Source organism: Lepisma saccharinum, chromosome 18 (assembly GCF_977018435.1).
Source record: "Lepisma saccharinum chromosome 18, izLepSacc3.1, whole genome shotgun sequence".
Classification (NCBI taxonomy): domain Eukaryota; kingdom Metazoa; phylum Arthropoda; class Insecta; order Zygentoma; family Lepismatidae; genus Lepisma; species Lepisma saccharinum.
Window position 1 is genome coordinate 53,115,497 of NC_139246.1, and position 21,413 is coordinate 53,136,909.

Sequence of the window (21,413 nt, forward strand, 5' to 3'; positions counted from 1 at the left end):
TCAGTTGTCGATAAGTAAAGTTCATGATTATTATTGTATGCATATTATCATAAATACTAGTGTGCAAACACAAATCTTTGCTAATCTTTGCCTTCCAATAAGTTCAAAGGACATTAATAACCATCGCTTATACAATAAATGCTAAATAAGTATTTTTCATTATTTAATATTAGTACTTGGTAAGTCTTTCGGGGAGGGGTCTAGATCTTCTGGACCCCCTAAATACGTCCTTGAGGGTTGTGTTGCAATGAATTTGGTTGATATGTTAATTGTGGGTGAATAAATCTTGTACTTAGAATATGTAGCCTACTTAATTTATTTAATTTTTATTGTACATTAAATTTGCAAAATTTGCTTTACCTTCTATCTTCACTATTAATCTTACAAATTAAAAGTATTTACACTTTTCATTTTAATTAATTATCTGAGTTCAGATTGAAACAAAAGACGATATTTCAGGTGCTTATGCTCCAGTAGAAGAGCCGACCTAAGCGGCGGAGTGGTTAGCGCAACGCGCTACGACGACAGCGGTCCCGGGTTCGAATCTCGGCCTGGGTGTTCTTTGTCAGTGCTATTCATCAATTTCATGACATCATCACTCACCCTCAACTTTTTCTAGCCAAAAAAGTGGCACAAGAGCAAAGTCAAATGTACCAAATCAATCAATCAATTCCCTAGAAGAGGGGGCCTCTCTGATGGAATAGTGGCAACGTCGTCGCCTTGCAATCAAGAGGTCCAGGGTTCGATACCAGGTGGATGCATATTGCACAGTGGTTCTGATCACACTTTAAACTGTAGGTCCAGCCCCGATTAGCCTATCTGTGCATAAAGTGGACTCAAAACAACAATTCAATTGAATTCAACCTTAGAGGAGGAAAATCTGAAACAGCCGCTAGTCACAAACAAGCAATTAATGCACATTTTATTTCCTTGTTTCTTTCACATGATAGATTTCGAATTTTTGTAATTTTGTTATAATTTATTTGTTTTTATTAAAAATGTATTTAAGTTTTATTTATTTAACTAATTATTTACTTTAGTTGGTTTTATTTAGAAATTATGATTCTATTAGTATATTTAATTAATTAATTAAAGGAACTAGGCAAAAATGTATTCTCGCCTGTTTATCAAAGACATGTCTTCATTATTTTATATGAGGTATAACCTCCCCAGTGACGTTTGTTTAATGACCGCGGTATTTTGACCATGCGAAGTTAGCATAATCATTTTCTCTGCTGAGAACATTGCTGCACACAACTGACAGTGACCTATTCTCTTTCTTGCAGCAAGACCATCCTTTCTTCACGTACAGCTATGCCGACAGCAGCAATGTCGACGTGAAGAAATACGAGGCGTCAAGAGACCAGGACTATCGGCACGAGAAGTCGCTGCTTCGAGATACGGACCACCATGCCGAGAACACCGAGACCGTCTTCAGGTACCATCCAGAGGTCTACCACTACCAGTTCCATCCTCAGCTGCACCAGCAGGGCCCTCCCTACGACTACCCGGACAACCCTCCCCCTCTGAGGGGTCCGAAATCGGTGGCGAACAGTGACGTCACGGCCAGCGTGGCGAAACCGATCATTGACCACGGATTCAGACCCATACCGAACCCGTCGTACCCTTCCCTGGCGGAACCGGTGCGCGAGACCGGTCCGAAAGTGTACGACTTCTCCCAATTGAAGGTCCAGGGACGTCCGAAGTACAAGGCGCATTTCGACGACTGGTACAAGGTCTACGACGATGCAGGTGTCATCAAGCCAGGGCAGCAGAAGCACAAATACACCCCCGAATACACACCCAAATACACCCCAGAATACACTCCAGAATACACCCCAGAATACACCCCCGGAGGATTCTCGGGGCTGGACGATGAAGACGCCTACCAGCACAAGCACAAGGACAAGGTGAAGAAACCTTCTTCCTTCAAGACAAAGCCTTACTTCAACCCCAAATCTTCTGGATCAGTTCCAAAAAGCTCCGTGTTCTCCAACGTTAAAAGAAACAGAGCGTCCCATATGAAATCCCTCCACAGATTCGGCTTCAAGAAGCACCACAATAAGAATCTCCACAAGTCGAACAGGCAAAGGTTGCAGCCGTTGAGAATGAGAACAAGAAGGCCCATGAGGTATAGGACACAGCAAAGAATAATGCACATCTGATACTCCTGTTTCCTTCCTATATATTATATATATATATTTGTTATTTTTATTAATAAATTGTTATTGTTGTTGTTGTTTGTAAACAGTGATTTTATTTTCTCCATCTACTGCATGCTATGCAACTAAAATTTTAATGCAATAATGTCACTCACAGAGATATGTGTACGCAATTTGTCCATGACTGTATTCATAAAGTTTGTTTTACGGCATATGAAGTTGAAGAAACTATATAAGAAAGTCCGCATATCAAAGGATATATTCAATTTTAGTATCAGTAAAATTCAGTTATTTGTAAACAAAAAAATACTGATAAAACGCCTGGCGCAAACCCTGGGGGGTAAAGGCGGTCAGGGCCGTGATGCTGATCACATCACCCCCACTCACGAACGGATCAAGAAAATGTGGGGCGTTACCCCCACACCCCTTATAGGCCTTCATGGCGTGGTACTTAGCACAGGGGAGCACTTTACCTTTTTTTTTACTGATAAAACGTAAATAATGGCCAATTTACTTAGGGTAGAGTGGGGCTACTCCGCCCATTTCAAATGTAAGGCATTAAAAAATAAATAAAATATTGAGCTATTGTAAAGATCAAAGAGCAAAACACCCTTCAAGCATACAAATACTAATTTAAAAATGTCTTACAAACTACGGATTTGTTTAAACAAAACATAAAGTGATGCAAAAATTGAAAATCTGAATATGAGCGGGGCTATTACTCCCGGTACATGGGGTTATTTCGCTAAAAATGTTTCATGATTTGTATTACAAACACTTGCCACAAATGAAGTTGTTCCTGCAAACAGCACCAACACACACCTCGTGAAACCATGTTCCACATTTTTCACACCTTATCCAGTCACCCTTTGATGTTGATTTCGTAGAATAATACACCACTCCACAGAATCCGCATGGTGCATCTTCCTCGTCAACGTCTTCGAGTTGGATTGGCAGTACCTCGTCACTTGACTCACTATTCCCTCGACGCTGTTTAGTAGGCCTAATTGGCGAGATGTCACTATTTCTCTTCATAAAACCTGTAAACCAATCCTTGCCAGCAGATTTTGATTCACTACTGCAAGGATGGTTTATATTCTTCATAGTGACTATACCTATACTGCCCTTCGTATCTGGTTCGGTGTCCACCCAAAACCTCTTGCAGCCAAGTTCTTTAACCTGGAACCAAAATCCTTCTCTTCCTCCAAACTGAAAACTGTGGGGTGGCCAACTGATGTAGCCTCCACTTTTTCTCCTAATGCTTCCTGACGTTTATGTAAATGAACACGATCCTTCAGTGTTGAATAAGGCACTCTGAAAATACCTGCTACTCCTCTCATACTTACATGACCATTTAGTACCCTGGAAATGGCTCGATTCATATCTTCCTCCGTCCATTTTTGGCCCGAACCTTTACGTTTGTACGTCCGTACCATCTGAAATGCAAGAACGAAACACTATGTTTAGTTAAATGAAATAATAGAATTATTAATATCAAAAAACTTTGACTATGCATATGGGCGGAAATAGCCCCTCTTTTCGCGGGCGAAATAGCACCAAATACAGAAATTTGTAATCGCGCGCCGCGTGAGGACTGTGGATAAAGAAACGCGCCATCTCTTGTGCATGGATATACACTAACGTACATTTTACCAAGAGAATGATTTTCACGGGAATATATCAATATTTGCAGATGCTAGCTTCTAAGATATAAGCAGCATGTTCTTATGAAGGGTAGCAACACAATGAACATCACGTACCTCACAAATATATTCTTCTGGTTTTCTTGAAACAGGAATCGGATAGCCGGAACCAAACAATGGATGTTGTCGCACATGCACCAAGCTTCCGACTGAAAGCAGGACGAGGTCTCCTCTGCGCATAGCGTTTGCGCAGTATCACTGTCCTCTTATTTCGGGCGGAAAAGCCCCGTGAGCGGAATAGCCCCGCTCAACCCTACATATTTCTTGTGCAAATATTTCTAGAAATCAGGTGAATCAAAAAGTAAGTTACACCCCCTGTAAAAAACAAACAAAACACATTAGAAAGAAAAAAAATATTGGACGGAAACGCATGAACATTTAACTTTTCTCGACATAGTCACCAAGGTGTTCCAAGCAGCAGTTTTTCGATTCCTTGTGTGCAAAAATTCCGTCCAATTTCCTTGAACCACTTTGAGACTGCTTCCTGCACTTTTTCATCTGACGCGAAACGCTGACCACCTAGGTCTTGTTTGAGAGGACCGAAAAGGTGGTAGTCACAGGGTGCCACATAGGGGCTATAGGGAGGGTGAGACCACACTTCCCACTTGAATTTCTGCAGTAAATCCTGTGTGACACCAGCTGTATGGGGGTAGCGTTGTAGTGAAGAAGAACAACCCCATCACTCAATCTTCCTGGCCTTCAATCCAGGGGCGGCGCAAGAAATTTTTCACCGGCTTGGCAGAAGCTGTATATTGATAGATTAGGGTGGGCAGGTATAAATGTAAGGCCATATATATGTATGACATATATGTATGTATATATGTATATGTATCCCCTCCTCTATTACACTCCTGATTTCCCTACACTTCTTTTCCCTTTACTTTATATCTTTTCTTTTTTACTCTTTAATGCCTTCTTATATCTTTCTTTCTTAACTTGTTATCTCTTTCTCCCTTTCACTTTCTCTCGTTTCATTCTTCAAATGTTTCTTTTAACTGGCACACACACATGTGTGTGTTTGGTGTCTTTCCTCTTTCTTTTCTAATATATTCTCGCATCTTGTTCCACTTCTTTGTCTCCGATGGATACAATTATTTCAAGGAAGTATTTGTGTGTGCGCAGCCATACGTTCTAATCACACTCTTTCCTTCATGCCAATGTAGTGAAATAAATGTGAATCGGTTGCATTTGGTCCTTCAAGTGCAAAAAAATACAAGGCACATAATCAATTTTATATATCCGGCGACAGTGATAGAACGTGTGATGGTAGCCCCAAGGGCGATTCCTCCATGTGGGAAGTGAGGAACTTCCTACAGTTCATTTATGCTTGCTTCCAGTTATCTACTTTTTAGGAGTTTAATAATAATGCGCGTTATAAAATTATGAGCGCAATGTACGTACAATTGACTAAGTTTGTAGCTACTGGTGCCGTTCCTTCCAGCCGCAGCACAAAGACGATGGACACACAGGCTTGGCTGCCGCTCGCTGAGGAACATCGGCGTTCATCCTACAGACAGATGGGTGACGAGTGGAAAAGGGGCAGGGGAAGGTTGCGGTTTTTAAAGATACAGCGAGGAAGCACCAAGGGGTTCCTCAATCAGTGGTGCCAACCCCATCAAAATGGTACTAAACGTAGCACAGTTTGATTTTCGTTGGCCCCTTGCATCCTGCTTTTGGCATAATGGTCAAATCTAGCATCATCTGCAAGCGTGAGTCCCTGGGAGAGGGAAATCGAATTCAAAGGAATAAGTTTTCAGGGAATAGAAATAAAATTACGTCCAAGTCTCATTTATACTTCACCAGCGGACTTGTTTCAAATAAAAGGGAGTATGCATACACAGCGACACGCTTGTTTTTACAACCATGCCACGATCCATCCTCTATATTTTCTTTATCCTGTCGATTTTGTTTCTGAGGAGATTTTGCGACAGTAAATCGATAGAAGGTTGGGGGTAAACAAACCATTTTCTCAAACAGTTTCAAGGACCCCTTGCCCAACCTTGTGCGTGGACCTGCAAGTAACATTCTAAATGCAATTGATAGTACGAGCGATTTGTGCGACTGTAATTCAACGAATTTTTCAAAGCTTCCTCAGTTAACCATAACTTCCTCCTACACTCCGAAAGCAGTCACGAGTCGTCACTGTGGTAGACAATGGTGAAGAAATAAATTACTTTCAATAATTCTGTAGCATCTTCCAAACACACATAACTGTTTCATCAAAATTTATACACCTCGGTATTGTAGTGATTATTGTGATTACTTCTTATTAGTATTTATTAGTAGGACGAACACAAAATTGTTGTTTGTATACCACGTAGATATTTGAAGATGACATCTATATAAAAATTGTAATGAAGAAAAAGAAAGACACTTCTGGAATTTCAATGTAGACCTAATTAAAAAGTCGAAATAATTTATTTTGTTTCTGGAGGAAGCAACGCTAAGATGGGTTTTTTATTTGTTTATTTAGAGATTATTTTAACCATTCGCAGGCCGGGTCTATATGTGAAGGCCCGGAGCTTACAAGAGCAAGACCCCACTGCAATCCCCTCCACAGTTTCAGTTGTAACTTTTCGCTAAGCTACATGAAGTGGTTAGTTATACGTATTTCTACATTTTTCATCACATCCGAAGTACCTCATGTTTTTCTTTATGCAGTACTTTTCCAAGCAGTTTTCTCCAGTGAAGGCCCAGAGCTGCAGCTCTAAGGGTCACCCTAAATCCTGATCTCATCTTGACCATACCCTGCATAATTTTGCACCTCCTAAGCCTACTACCTGCTTCTAATCATAGAAGTATTCAATTGAATGACAGTTTATTTTGATTCAAGTTCTCCAGTAATTCTTTTTGGTTTCTAATGACAAAGTTAAGATAGCTTTTTATGGGATGATGATATGTGAACATTTCTAGTATAGATAATATTCATGAGTAAAATATACATGTAATGAATACCGGAATACAATTATTTATTGAAACACTCACATATCCCCAAGTATATGTACTTAGAGAATTTGATTGGGTGGGCAATCGGGTGGGCACAGGATTTTTTGTGTGTGTGCTTGCCCACCCGTGCCCACCCCTGTCGCCGTCCCTACTTCAATCTTTAATGGCTTTTCCCAGATTCTTTGAAGTCTCACAGTATGTTGCGGCATTGATTGTTGTTCCTCGGGGCACAATCTCACTGTAACAACTCCTTCGGAATCGAAGAAGATCGTCAGCATGACCTTTTGAACCGTTGGACAGGTTTTCGCTTTTCTTGGTGCTGACGAATCCTTGTGTCTCCATTCCATGGATGCCCTCTTTGTCTCGGGAGTCTATTGGTGCACCCTGGACTCATCTCCTGTGATGATTTTGCTCAGAAACTGGGGACCATCCGTGGAATAACTCCGAAGAAATGACAGCGCAGCATCAAAACGTTGATTTTTGTGCCCGTCGGTTAACAAGTGCGGCACCCAGCGAGAGCACAGTTTACGATAACCAATCTGATCACGAATCAGCAAACGTAGAGGACACAGTAAAAGTTATCTACGTACTGTATCAGTTAACGATTTTTCACGACTTTCAGAAATCATTAATGTTGTGTATTGAACTTACAGCTTCTGTTCAAGATTGACTCCCATTCTTTATGAAATATTTGAAAACCAATTACCTGTTCTCTGAAGTTATTAATATACAATATTTACTATGTAATAATTATTTCTTTTGGAACTTCTGTTTGTCGATGTTTTATAATTATGTTAGCAATTGAAGAATCGCTTGAACCGAGATGGTGAATATGAAGATCTACAACCATATTATATATTTTGTAATTTTATTTACCTTACTTTCATTTTCTTCTCTGAGTTAATCGTTGCCAATATAAAGTTATAAAATAAACTACATTAATATTAATAGGCCATTGTTATACCGATTCACAACTCGCAGTAGCTGAGTTTTAGCAATGTTAATAATTGAACAGTTGCCCGACCAGATTGTTATGAAACTATGCTTGCGACAAAAGTAATGATTAAATGTAGTGCAATATAAACGGTAGAAAGAAACGTAACCATAATCTAAGAATTACTATGTTAAGTTGGTCAATTATTGCTTCAAAGTAGTCCTTTCCTGAATTGGCAGAGAAAATTTTATCTCACTCTGCATGTGTTCGAGCAGTGATTTAACACACTTCCAATACCTTCAAATTTCTGAACCATCCGTCTACAATTTTGAGATGGTTTACTAGAAATTTGTGTCATATTCGTTATTTATATTCTGTCCAGCATAACATCTAAAATATCTTGATCAAGTTAACTTTACTCAATAATCAACAAAATGTTTTTTCTTCGCCAACTAAACAGTCCAACGATTTTGTGATTTTCGTTATTCAGTTTCAGTGTTGCTTTCCATTTTTGGAGAGTAACACTAGGATATTGAAAGTTTAGTGCAACTTCCAGCAGTGTAACTTTTACGGTTTAATTTTTTTATTGAATGATTCGTGTAAAAGTTAATTACAAAATATAATATAGTTAGTTGTGCACTTAAAAAAACAAACAAGAAAAAAATGATTAAGCTGTGCAATTACATACTTATGATGGATCGAGTACAAAAGTCTCCTCAATAATAATAATGATAATGATAATAACAATTTGGCAATAAAATTGTAATATGTTGTTACTATTACTTGATAATAATAGCAAATATTATTTGATTATTTTTCTCCTACTGAGTTCTATGTCAACGGTTTTATACCCCTACAAAAATTTCGGAAGACACTTTTGCTTGTGATAAACTTAATTTTTAAATTTTACTATCGGGAAAAGGATATTATTGAAGGAAGTTATTAAAGAACTTGATTTTTACAGTACTTAAATTACCACTACATCCAGCAATGTATCTTCTCACAGATAAGTACTAAGTCTTTTTGCAATTTTCAGCATAGTACGTCATAAGTAACCTGCTAATCGTGTTTTAGTACTTAAATATGCCGATACTGATGCTATCGGTTCAATCCAAAAACCCTTGTTTTCCTTTTAATTGTTCATTTCCTAGCAGACGATGACGTAACCCTTATCCTTCAGAGACGTTGCGAACACCAGCACAGGAGGAGTTAATCAAGGTTTGGAAAGTGGATTACTATATAAAGGAGTTTTCTTGATAATGTAAGATTCAGCAAAGTATGAAGTAATTACGTACGTAAGGTTTTGAAACTTTAGAGGTAATGTTGAAGCAAGCGGTAAGTAAATTCAGCTTTTAAAAACTTGTAGCTTATGTTTGTGTTGCGAGTAGCTTCAATTCTAGTGCTTGTTTCTTAATTATTCCATAAACTCATATCACCTCTTCCTCAGATTAGTTTCATTGTAATAGCGAATGATTATAAGGATTAAATATCAAAGGAAATGAAGTCCTTTACCAGGCATGTACAGGGTGTCCATAAATTATTCTTCCGATAACAGATCCAAATATCCTTACTGTATAGCTATACTTTCTCGGAAACAACAGATATTGCATTACATTTATTGACCCAAAGAATTTTTGGACGCCATTGGTCCCGAGTTTCATCATGTCATCACTCATCCTCATCTTCGCAAAATAGCCAAAAGTAGCACAAAAAGCGAAGTAAAGTAAAGCAAATCAAATCAAAGAATTTTTAGTGAACATAGTTCTCATTATTAATATAACTCTACATGGGCACCCCTGAGTGGATTTCACAATATCAAGTCTATTGGTGAATTCACTCCACGTGTTGCGGATCATATCCACGGTGATTGATGCCACACCCTCCTCGATCCTGGACTTCAGTTCCGCCAAGGCCGTAACTTTATTGATGTATAATATTGTTATGTTGGCCGATCCTTCTTGTATTCTTTCCTGTATTGACGCTGAACAGTTTCAGGAGATTTTGTTTCCCACAACCACAACATACATTGTCTTTTCCTGCAACGTCGCCAATTTACTGTTTTGTCGCAATGCATGATGGCACCAAGTGTTGCCAAGTACATGAAATTTTTTTTTTGGATATATTCTTCATGTTAATACTAACGACCTCCACTTCACACACTCCATTTGGTTGGTTGATTTGGGGTTTTAAGTTCAATTTATGCACAGTAAGGCTAATCGGGACTGGACCTACAGTTTAAAGCGGGAACCTAACCACTGCGCCATCGAGGAGGCCACTCCACTTCATTTGCATATAACGTTTTTATGGAGAACTTTAATGGGGTGAATAATATCTGTACACGCTGTAAATCATATCAATACACCCTTGTTGAAAAAGAACAACTGTCTGCATACTCAAGTGGTATGTGGCACACATATTGTCTTATCCAGGGCGTGGGAACAGTGTGTGTGTGCGTGCGGGGGAGGGGGGTACAGAAGTACTCTATGCCCCCAATTTTTTAAAATCTTTCAATCGAAATTTGTAATTCTTGTACCCCACCCCCTCAAATAATTTGACAGACGTAAGTTCTTGTCGTTTAAAAACTATATTTTCGTAGCTAAACTCAAAATCTGTATTTTATATACATTATCTCAGTATCCAAAATAATTTCAAGCAACATTGTGGTACTAGATGAGGGCAACATTATGAATAAAAGTCTAGGCCTTTATCTGTTCTGCAATAGTACGTAAAAAAATATGACATATAAAGTGAACATATCCATAAAAGTTTTAAAAAGTAAAATATTAAAACTCATTTTGTAAAAATTGTTCTCTTCTGACACTACAACATTATGTAAGTTTTTCTTAGAAATTGAAAGCCGTGAGGCCTGTCCAAAAGTGGAATATTTGTATTATTTTTCCATTAATATGTACACCCCAACACACAACTACACATAGGACACAGCACTTGACCGAGGATTATTTGCATGTACATAATTTCTAAAATCATATTCTAAACAATGTAGTACATAAAAATTGTGCTCAAATGTTTCAATCAGAAATAGTAAATGTGCACTATTCCTTTCATTATAAAATGGAATCGTGACGTGAAAATATTTTACATGGAACAATGTAAATTCAGTACAGTGTCAAAATTCATTGAAAAGTAAACAAAACTGTGACAAAGAACGTTATTGGATATGATTAAAAAAGGGCAACTTTCACAGATATTGAACATACATAATTTTACAATTACATATACAGGTAATGAACATTGCATCATTGGTAGGTCGCAAATGAAAATAAACACTAATTTGGACACTTTTTATTAGCCTCCTATAATTCCTCGTTTTAACCTTCAACTTGTTCTGCTTATATCACAAAATATATACATTAATTCCTAATTAATTGTAATAATGTTTAAATTGTGCACCTTTACTTCACACTAAGGAACAAAAAACTCAGATTTTTCAGACATCTGAAAAAAAAAAAAATTGGTCATAGGCCCCGCATAAACCTAGGACCAACCAACCAAAGTTTAACGAGTGTTAGATTGAAGTTCACTTCGTACAGAGTTTTGAATGAATGAATTCTGTAAATTCGTTCACACATTGATTACGTACAATTATTTATAGTATGCCAGGACAACTTATAACGGTAAATCGATAATATTAGTTATCTACCAAACTTTTAATTTTTGGAAGAATTTTTAAAGCATACGTGTTTATGAAGTACGAAATAATCTTCAACAAATAATCAGACACCTGTAAGCATAGAGAGTGCTGGGCTTTTTTTTGCTTAACAAATAGTTACAAATACAGCATTAAGTCATTTTGGAGAAAATGAAGAAATTTATGTCTGAGATTTATCCACACATAAATCATTAGGAATTATGCGATATCGCCCGAACACCTCTCACTCGTTTATTTCTTTAAGTTTTGCATTGATACTTACCTATTCTGCATTGCTGAAGATTCTTTAAGGTGAAGTTATGCCTTTTTCCATAAAATAGTGTCAACTTTTCATGTTACGAGTTATTATTTGACTTCCTTGTTCAGCTTGGGTAACAGACAATATGGCGTGTACTCGTCATGGATCATCGAGCGTCCTGCTTGTGTTTTTGTCGATTTGGAGTGGGTTTGCAGTGATTCAACCTTCTTATCCGAAAAATACCTACTTTCGTGTTAATTATGTCATCACAAACCATTGATGGATAGCCCCAAAAAAACATTCACGATAGCCCCTCAAACCATTGACGGATAGCCCCAAAAATTATTCACGATAGCCCCACGAACCATTGACAGATAGCCTCAAAAACCATTCACGATAGTCCCAGGAACCATTGACGGCAAGGTTAGGTTACGTTGGGTTAGGTTAGGTTGGGTTAGGTTAGGTAAGCATAGTTAAAAAAATCGTATAAAAAAGGCAAGTTTGGAAACACTGACGAGACGGCATGACTTTCGATGCTCGCAGCATCTGCAGGTACATAATGGAAAAAACGGCATAATGTTGTCGCTTTACAGAAAATGCAAGTTCCTTACAAGAAAAGTGATTGTTTCTTGTTCTGCAGCATTCTATGGTGAACTTTTCAGTTTCCGCGAAAGAAAATACCTTAAAGAACTTCGACAATGCTACAGAAACTGATTTCGATAGGTAGTTTCTCCTGTAAATTTGAAGAAATCCGTTCGGGCGATATCGCATATTTACCAAACCTTTTTCACAAAGGCCTAATTTATAGTCACTTTGTCGTCAAATTCGCCTTTTCACGCTTCTTAAATTATCCTTACAGGGTAGGGTGTATTTCTGAATAAACTCTTGATTCGCACGATTAATTTAAAGCTTAATATTTCGTTATGTTTTCTAAGATATGGGCGTTTGTTCTTAATTAAATAATGAAATAGGTTGGGACTACATTTACTATGTAAACATTATATGCTGCGTAAGAGTAGGCAACCTGGCATATCTCTGCTTACAGATTGAAACTGAAGAAATAGGTTATTTCATATTGCACCTAGTCGGTTTACAGCATTTTACTTTTATACTTTTTGCTGTTTCACAATAAAATCATATATTCTATTATTGATAAGAATACATCTGGTTAGTCAAGAAGAAGGGGCGGATTTCAAAATGTTATTTCCAACATACAATACACGACAGGAACATATTCCGTGCATCATTGGACAGATTTAAGTTCAACTTTCTGTTATACGAAAAATTTCGTTCGTGCACTAGCAACAATGTTTTTTTTTTTTTGTTTCTTGCACGTAAATGACGACGGCTCAGGAAAAGTTGTTTTGTGTGTTAAATTTTGCAAAGTGTGAATCCATTGTGCAAGTGCATCGTGAATTCCGCCGTGGATTAAAAAAAGAGCCGCCTCGTCGAAGATGGTTACATATGCAAAGGGAAAATCACTGGTCCCAACTTCCAAAAATGACGATCGTACCCGAGAGCACTAGAAAATCTGGGCATTCGTAAAAGAACAGTATGGCTGCTACTCTTCAAGATCTGAAACAGTTCTAGGCTTGACTGTGTTGTGGATATACAGCCGTACAAGTCGCTGTTAATGCAGGCCTTGCACCCTGGCGATTACAGCCCGTTTCGCCTTATTGCGTTTGCACTTCCCCCAGTACAATTCCGCCTGATTTATGCGACACTAACTTTCTAAGGCGAAACTGGACATCCCATTTCGCCTTATCCTGTTTCGATTTACACACAAAAAGTTCCCACCAGGGAATATTATCTACATGAAGGGTCATTTTTATTATTAACCTAACCTAACCTAACCTAACCTAACCTAACCTAACCTAACCTAACCTAACCTAACCTAACCTAACCGACAGGACAATGGAAGCCAAGGTAGGCAACATCAAAAGCTCTGCGCTCCCATTATGAATTACCCTTCAAGTCGATAACATTCCCAGGTGGAAAATTTTTTGTGTGGAAGGCGAAACAGGATAAGGCGAAATGGGATGTCCCGTTTCGCCTTAGAAAGTTCGTATCACATAAATCATTTGAAATTGTATTGTGGGAGGTGAAAACGCAATAAGGCGAAATGGGATAAGGCGAAACGGGACGACCATGACAGAATGTATTCACACTACGCAAATAGTATCCACAGAACGTCATTGTTAGTTCACCAACGAAACACATTGTCCTACAACAAAACTTTGTGCCTTCGTCTATCCAATGATGCGCGGATCATGTTCCTGTCGTGTATGGTTTGTTGGAAATAACATTTTGAAAATTGCTCCTTCATTTAGACTAATCCGGTATATGAAGGAGCTGACTAAGACTATTGGTATTTTATGGAGCTTTCTGTCCACAGAAGCCGATTTCTTCTGATATTTGGGGGCGTCCAAAGCAAAGCAAAGAATATATATGGATTTGTTTACTTTTGCGTGGAGGGTAAGTGTTTTCGATAGTAGGAACCCAACGAAAATCACTCTTGAGTTAACCTTTGAAACATTGTAATTACCAACAATTAGCTAGCTCTGAATACACAAAAATATAGATAGGCTACATCAGGGTACACAGAATTGATTATTCAATTCAATTCAATTTTCCTTTATTAAAGGGCGAGGGTCAGCCTGCGGCTGTTCTATCACATGTTGTTTATAGTACTTATTCCCATAATCCTTTATTGGAGTTTAATATCTTGTCACATGCTTACACATGCACACACATACACACACAAGTATATTTCGAAAGTTTGTTTACCCACCATATAAATATATGACAATGCAACTTCCATCCACAGCAATGCAGTATTAATAATAGTAATTAATAATAATCCTGATTAAAAGGAACAGTGCCATCATACAAACAGAACATTTTCAGCTTCTATTCCACATTTTCCGAACGTGGTTCCTTTATAACAGCGTTCGATGAAATCTTTCATGATCTCTTTAGTGTAAATATTATCCAGTTTCCCTCATGTACTTGACACAGAGCGGCAGAGTTACTTGATTGACTAAGTTTATTTTGCTTCGCTTTTTTGTTACTTTTGGCTAATCGCGACGATGAGGATGAGTGGTGATATGATCAAATTGGTGCAGGGACACTCACAAAGAATACCCATATATTCGAACCAGTATTCAAAATGACTGCATAAAGTTTGGATAGTGGAATCCATAAAGACTAGATAGGAAGAATTTCATTGGAAGCTCCAGTAAATAGAAGACTAAATAGAGGGTGAAATAAACACACATTTACATTGATGGATCTTGTAGCGAATCACTTGCCTGTTTACTTTCTGTTATATGGTAGTGTCTCACATGTGAGCTTCCACATAGCCGAATATTTGGTGCTCTCGTCTTTGGCAGGAATGGTACAGGGTTCGATTCCCTGTGGGAGCTCAACAATTTTGGTGTTGACCGAACATAGTGAGTACAACTGGAGCGCTGCTTGTTATAAATGATCGCATTTCCAACCGGCGGCTAGGAAACAACGTATCAGCGATCCGTTCAATTCTCTTCGACTGACATCGGGCATTTTCGAGTCACAACACACCGAAAGTTCCTGGCGGGACGAAACAATTGAGCGTCGGATACACAGCATGTTGCCAAATGCACTTTTGGACGGGTGAGAGCAGAGGCGCAATCACGAATTTTTGTCTCGGGGGGGGGGGGGGGGGCAAGTACCAGGATAAACGTAGCAATAATAATAATAATAATAATAATAATAATGTTGATAAAAATAATGTTAATAAAATAATGTTAATACTAGTAATGTTATTATAACATTATTATTATTGTTATTATTGATTTGTTTTATTATACTTCGCTTCTTGTGCCACTTTTGGCTAATGAAGATGGGGATGAGTGATGACATGATGAAAATGATGAATGGATACTCGCAAACATCAACGCTCAGGCCGGGATTCGAACCCAGGACCAACATTATTATTACTATTAGTAGTGGTAGTATCAAAGACGTTATTTTCCTCGTAAATTACGCAAAAAGGGGGTAGAAGTTGGTGCTAAAGCATTTGTGTTCGAACAAACGATTTGAATTATTTTTTTAACACGTTCAATTTCACATTAATAACGGAAAACAAGCACATAAACTATTTTTGATAGACAGAAAATGCTTGATAAATGCATTTCAAATATAATTCTTTTTTACATTAACATAACTTTCATGCACGATATATACATAGACCAATGTATAACCTTATATGTTTCACATATATGCAATGTGGATTGGAGTGGACACTAAATTGTGTACGTATTCAAAGTTTCTTTAATAAATATTATATACAGCATATATTATTTAAATACATTACACAACCAATTCATCCATCTCACAATAAACCAACAGCAAAAATTACATAAATTGTCTCTGAAATGTTCATGCTCCCTTCCCTCCAAACAATTGTTCATGCATTTAAGACAAAAATCAATTATGACAAGTCGTATTTCTCTGTCTTGTGATTCACAACATAATACAGTGAACAAACATAAATTGCGAGCGAAGCGAGCAAGAAAATTTTTGGATCCAATTATTTTGGAGGCTGAAATCAATATTAATTTAATAGGGTGCAAATAATTTCACGGAACGCCATGGCATTATATCATTTACAACTTTTGTGCCTCTAAGATGGTGTAGTGGTAACATCGTTGCCTTGTGATCAAGGGGTTCCGGGTTTGATACCCGGTGGAAGGACATAGTGGTTCGGAACCCACTTTAAGCTATAGGCCCAGTCTCAATTAGCCTTTCTGTGCATAAAGTAGACTTACAAAACACAAATCAATCAATAAATTTTACAACTTTTTTTCATATAGATCATTCGGCGTCCAGGGCCGTCTCCCGCCGTCCACTAGCTACGGTTCTGAACTTGATGAGACTAAGAAAAGTAGGGATTGCCAGCGAAGCGAGCAAGAAAATTTTGCGAAAAGTATTTTTATTTGCATCAAATTTGAAGTTCTGGGCGGTAATTGCCCCCTGCAGGTACACTTGGCCGTCAATGTTTGCCCCCCTTGCCTCCCCTAGAACTCATTCCCTTCCAAGGTTGCGGGGGGATGTCCCCCTCTGTGGTTGCGCCACTGGGAGAGAGAGAGAAAGAGAGCGAGTTGATCAGCGTCGTTACTGGATAAAAGATTTACAATAAATAGTACACAAAGCACGGAAAAATTGTACACAAATCACCCAAACAGTGCACAAGCAAGCTAACAAAAAGCCCTGACAAAAGCAGACGTATGCTTTGCAACGTTGTAACGGGAGAGCGATGTTACCCCTACATCTTTTACTTCGCAACTGAGGTTGGTGACACTCATCGAGGCACACACGACGATTGGTGGACAGATGCTCTGTAGCAAAAAGTAGGCCAGCCGCCAGTTAAGCCTGCAATCAGTTTTTATATAGCAATAGTAGCGGATTCCAATCTAGAATGCCAGACAACAGCGGCGATGGGACTTGATGTGCTGACCACGTGTCATCTCATGGAAAAGTCCCTTGGCCATCAACGGCCCGTTTGAGCCACGGAGATAATAGTAGTTTAGTTTTAACGTTTTTGAGGTGCACGTAGGAAATGGAGAAACAGGACCATGGAATTAATTTAGTGTTCCTTGTTAACTGTGACACAATAAACATAAATTGCCACACGTAATGAACACTGCAAGTTATGGTCGACAACATGAGTTGAAAGATACGAAAGCACAATGATAGATGGCTCTCAAATATTGCTATTTCTTTTTCGTTAATTCCATTAAGTTGTCAATTCTACGTCGTAGATAACTAATGAATATAATTAAGTTTAATTACATAAATTATAATTTACAACCTTAGCTTGAAAATATATTGACATAGATCTGCATAAAAGCTAGTTACACATTGTTATTAGGAATATCGTGGAGACAATTCTTATTTAAAACTCGAATTTATCGGCGCACATACAAGAGATTTGAATAACTGTAGCTCACCTGTGAAACTGCATATGTGAATCTCCTCTTAATATCAACATGTTAGTATGGTATTGTACACAGGGACAATTAATAATCATCTGTCCAAAGTACGTTTCGAACAAAGTATTTAATTTAAAAAAAATATTGCTACTAATCTAGAAAAATAAAATTTCTGTTATAATCCCATTCCTATCGTAGCAACAACAGATACAGAAACATGAGTTCATACAAACACACTGTTCCTTTACCGAACAGATATGGGACGAATCTTACAACAAGATACTTTATAGTGACAATGAGTGTTAACATGCTTTAGTGACAGTTTTTCAGGTAGGATTTAATATTTAAAGCATGCTTTAAATACATAATTTAATATGTATTTATTATAATAATGTATTGTAATAATGTAATGTATTTAATATGTATTTAATTTATTATAAGTAGATTCCGGATCTATAGGTGCAAACCTTTGACCGTTTAGGTGCCAAAAATTCCCAAATAGGTGCATTTAGGTGTACTGGTTTCTGAATACAAAATTATCCCGGCCTGGGCATGGATGTTTGTGAGTGTCTATTCATCAATTTCATCATATCATCACCCCTGCCACCTCTTGGGGTGGGGGTGGGAAGGGGTGACATGTAAAACGACCTATATTAGTGTGGAATCCATAGTTTTCGGGGTCGCTACGATGAATAGTGAAACTTCCAATGCCGTTCAGCTTTAAGTTCATCACCTACCGGCATGGGGGTGAGAGGAGGTGAAAAATAAAAAGTCAAAAATGACCTACATTAGTGTCGAATCCATACTTTAAAGAGTCCCCAAGTTAATTTTTGACATTCACGTTGACATTTACCTGTAAATAAAATTAGTACCATTGGCACCCCTAGGGGTGGGTGTGGGAAGAGGTTGACATGTAAAAATAATCGAAAACGACCGATATTAGTGTGGAATACATAGTTTTCTTGGCCGCTAAGATGAATAGTTGCACTGCCAATGCCGTTCAACTCAATGTTCATTTTACACTATAGTTTGAATTCATTATTTTCCTGTCTAATAGAAGATTGGGATAAATAAATACCCGGGAAATGCCGGGCAATCAGCTAGTGGAAAAATTAAACAGAATCTTCTACTAGACTGTAATTTAAATCACCTTCAATGCCCTTCAATCATACACTGGACATATATCTTGTACGCCATTAAATTATTATGTTTCTATTTCCAGATATGTCTTCTGTGTTCTTTACTGACGGCTACTCTAATTGACGCCATTCATGGTAACCTTGGAACAAGAATTGGAATACAAGATGCAGATTTCCGGTTGGCACCCTTACCCATATTCGGAGGTCCTCGGTTCATAACTGCACCACGGTTTCCGTTCGACGCCCTCTTTAGGCGCCCTGAGGGTGACCCTGAAACCATCCAAGTTGTTGGTGGTGGAAATCGGCAAAACTCTCCATCGATCGAAAGAACACGACATAGGCTACCATTTGGCGGCACAGTCCTTCCACGGGATCACAATCAGGAAGCCCAAACTAGTGGGGATGGTAGCGGAAGTTTTACAGCTGGAGGCAATGGTATTGCGATTCTTTTCAATCTACCAACTGAGGTTGCTACCGTTGCTGGCACTCCGAATGTTTCACAGGGTGGACGGCCATTTCTTGGGGGCGTCGGTGGCATAGTGCGACTGCTAGACTCTACCGACATAGGCCCTCCTCCGTTCGCTTCTGGGGACTTCCAAAGGAATGGTCTACCCTTTGGAGCTGCTGGTGCTGAACGTACTCGGAATGTGTCACAACTAGGCCCTGGTCCGTCTCTTCGAGGCAATACTGGTGTTTTACGAAGGGTGGACTCCACCGATATAGGTCCACCTCCCTTTGCGTCTGGTGTCCTTGCAAGAGCTAGACAATCTTCTCCAGGCACTGAGAGAAACGTGGCTGGACCCTCCTCCACCGATATAAGCCCACCTCCCTTTACCTCTGGGGTCTTTGCAAGAGCTAGACAATCTTCTCCAGGCACTGAGAGAAACGACAGACACTCCGCTACTACTGGAGGACTGAGTGGTGGTACTAATGGCGATCTTGGAAGAACTGCAGGTAATGTACCCACACCAGACAGAAACGTAGCTGGCAGAACCAGTATTGACCGTAGCACAACTGACTCACCTTTAACGCCATCTGAAGCTGCTGTTACTAATCCAAACGGACGCTCTATGGGGGAAGCAGTCATTGTGGCCACAACGATCCCTCTTACGGACAAATGCACTGCTTGCTGGAAAGCTTCTCTGGGCTCCGGTGCAGCAGGAGGACCTACGGCTACAGAAGCTGAAGCAACCACCGAAAAAGCTCCTAGGATAATCGAGAGGATAGAGAGAATTGAAAGGATACACGTACCAGGAGGGCAATAATGTAACATTGATGCTGTTTGTGTACATCTAAATGAAACAATACATTGTTAAAATATTCCACAGTTCCATTTTCTTGTTGGTAGCAGAAATAAAAGTTATAATTTTTCATGCGCACTTTTCCATTATTTCGGCAGAACAAATCGTAAGTTAGAATCAAACCGTTAAATTATTCACCCCATAACAGATCAAAATACCTTTACTGCAAAAGAGTTCTCCGAAACTACAGACATGGCATTACATTCATTGACTCAAATAATTTTAGTGCACATAATTCTCATTATTAATAAACATCCACATGGGTACCCTCATTGGCTTTCAGAATATCAAGTATATTGATGAATTCACTCCTCCATCCTGGATTTCAATTCCTTCAAATCCGTAAGTTTCTTGCGGGACTTGGTGGAATGATTTTTTTGTTTGATAAATTAGCCGTTTTTTCGTGAGCGCATGTGCATTAATCTCTTCACCAGTCTGTGCTGGGGACACAATTAGAGATAAGCATGGAGTTAGTAACCGCTTGGAATACTATAGACAGATGGAGAATATATATTTACGCACACATACGTATATATATATACGTATATATGCCGGCCCCCGTGGCAGAGTGGTTAGAACATCGCGTTACGATGCCAGGGGTCCCGGGTTCGATTCCTGTTCTGGGCATGGATGTTTGTGTGTGCCCATTCATCATATCATCACTCATCCTCATCTTCGCAAATTAGCCAAAAGTGTCACAAGAAGCGAAGTAAAATAATTCAATCATGTTTATATATATATATATGAAGACGCAGAAAGTAAACACTTACCATACGAAAAGAAAGAGTTTGATATTTAGCGACATATGCCACATTATCATTGGAGAAGAATGAGATATTGGTTTAACGTAGTGTAGAGGCACAGAATACTGACGGTAGCGTCTTCTGTACAGTGTTGCCAGAAACAGTAGATAGATAACATATTTTTTTCATCCCATTTCTCATTACACCGTTCAGCACATCAGCCCGTAAGAACACACTAGTGCCTCTTTACACGCCCTTTGAACTACTTAGAGGGCTACCAGCCACATTTCACGTTTACCACATTATCAAGCATGGCACATTTCACAGTTTAACGTGGAAAACGGTGTTTGAATTATTGTGGCACTTACAGCGTTTACCAATTTTTGTCTTCAAATATAGATAATAATTATAAATTATTTTTGGGTGTACGAGAAATGTACTTATTAAACAAAGAGATAAATAAAATTACATCGATTCATTTTAACTATGTGATAACTGTAAGTACTTTTTAAAAAAACTGCCACGGTCATTTTTTACGGTAATTGAATGGTAGCCGAAATTCATTGTCTTATATTATTATTTCTCCAGTTAACTTTTTATAGTGT

General features: G+C 38.5%; 2 protein-coding genes across 2 annotated transcripts in view; both read left to right on the forward strand.

The window, feature by feature from the left end:
* LOC146002076 (uncharacterized) overlaps positions 1-2,248 on the forward strand; it is a 41,067-nt gene extending 38,819 nt beyond the window's left edge. Inside the window, exon 3 of the mRNA XM_083139791.1 lies at positions 1,287-2,248. Within this exon, the coding sequence (XP_082995917.1) occupies positions 1,287-2,165 (879 nt within the window). The 3' untranslated portion in view covers positions 2,166-2,248. The remainder of the gene's footprint in view (positions 1-1,286) is intronic.
* Positions 2,249-9,012: 6,764 nt separating this feature from the next.
* On the forward strand, positions 9,013-20,716 carry LOC146002077 (uncharacterized). The gene is made up of 2 exons (XM_083139792.1): positions 9,013-9,080; positions 18,848-20,716. Exons 1-2 carry the CDS (start codon positions 9,066-9,068, stop codon positions 20,027-20,029), a joined length of 1,197 nt encoding a protein of 398 aa, XP_082995918.1. The 5' UTR covers positions 9,013-9,065; the 3' UTR covers positions 20,030-20,716.
* Positions 20,717-21,413: the final 697 nt, after the last annotated feature.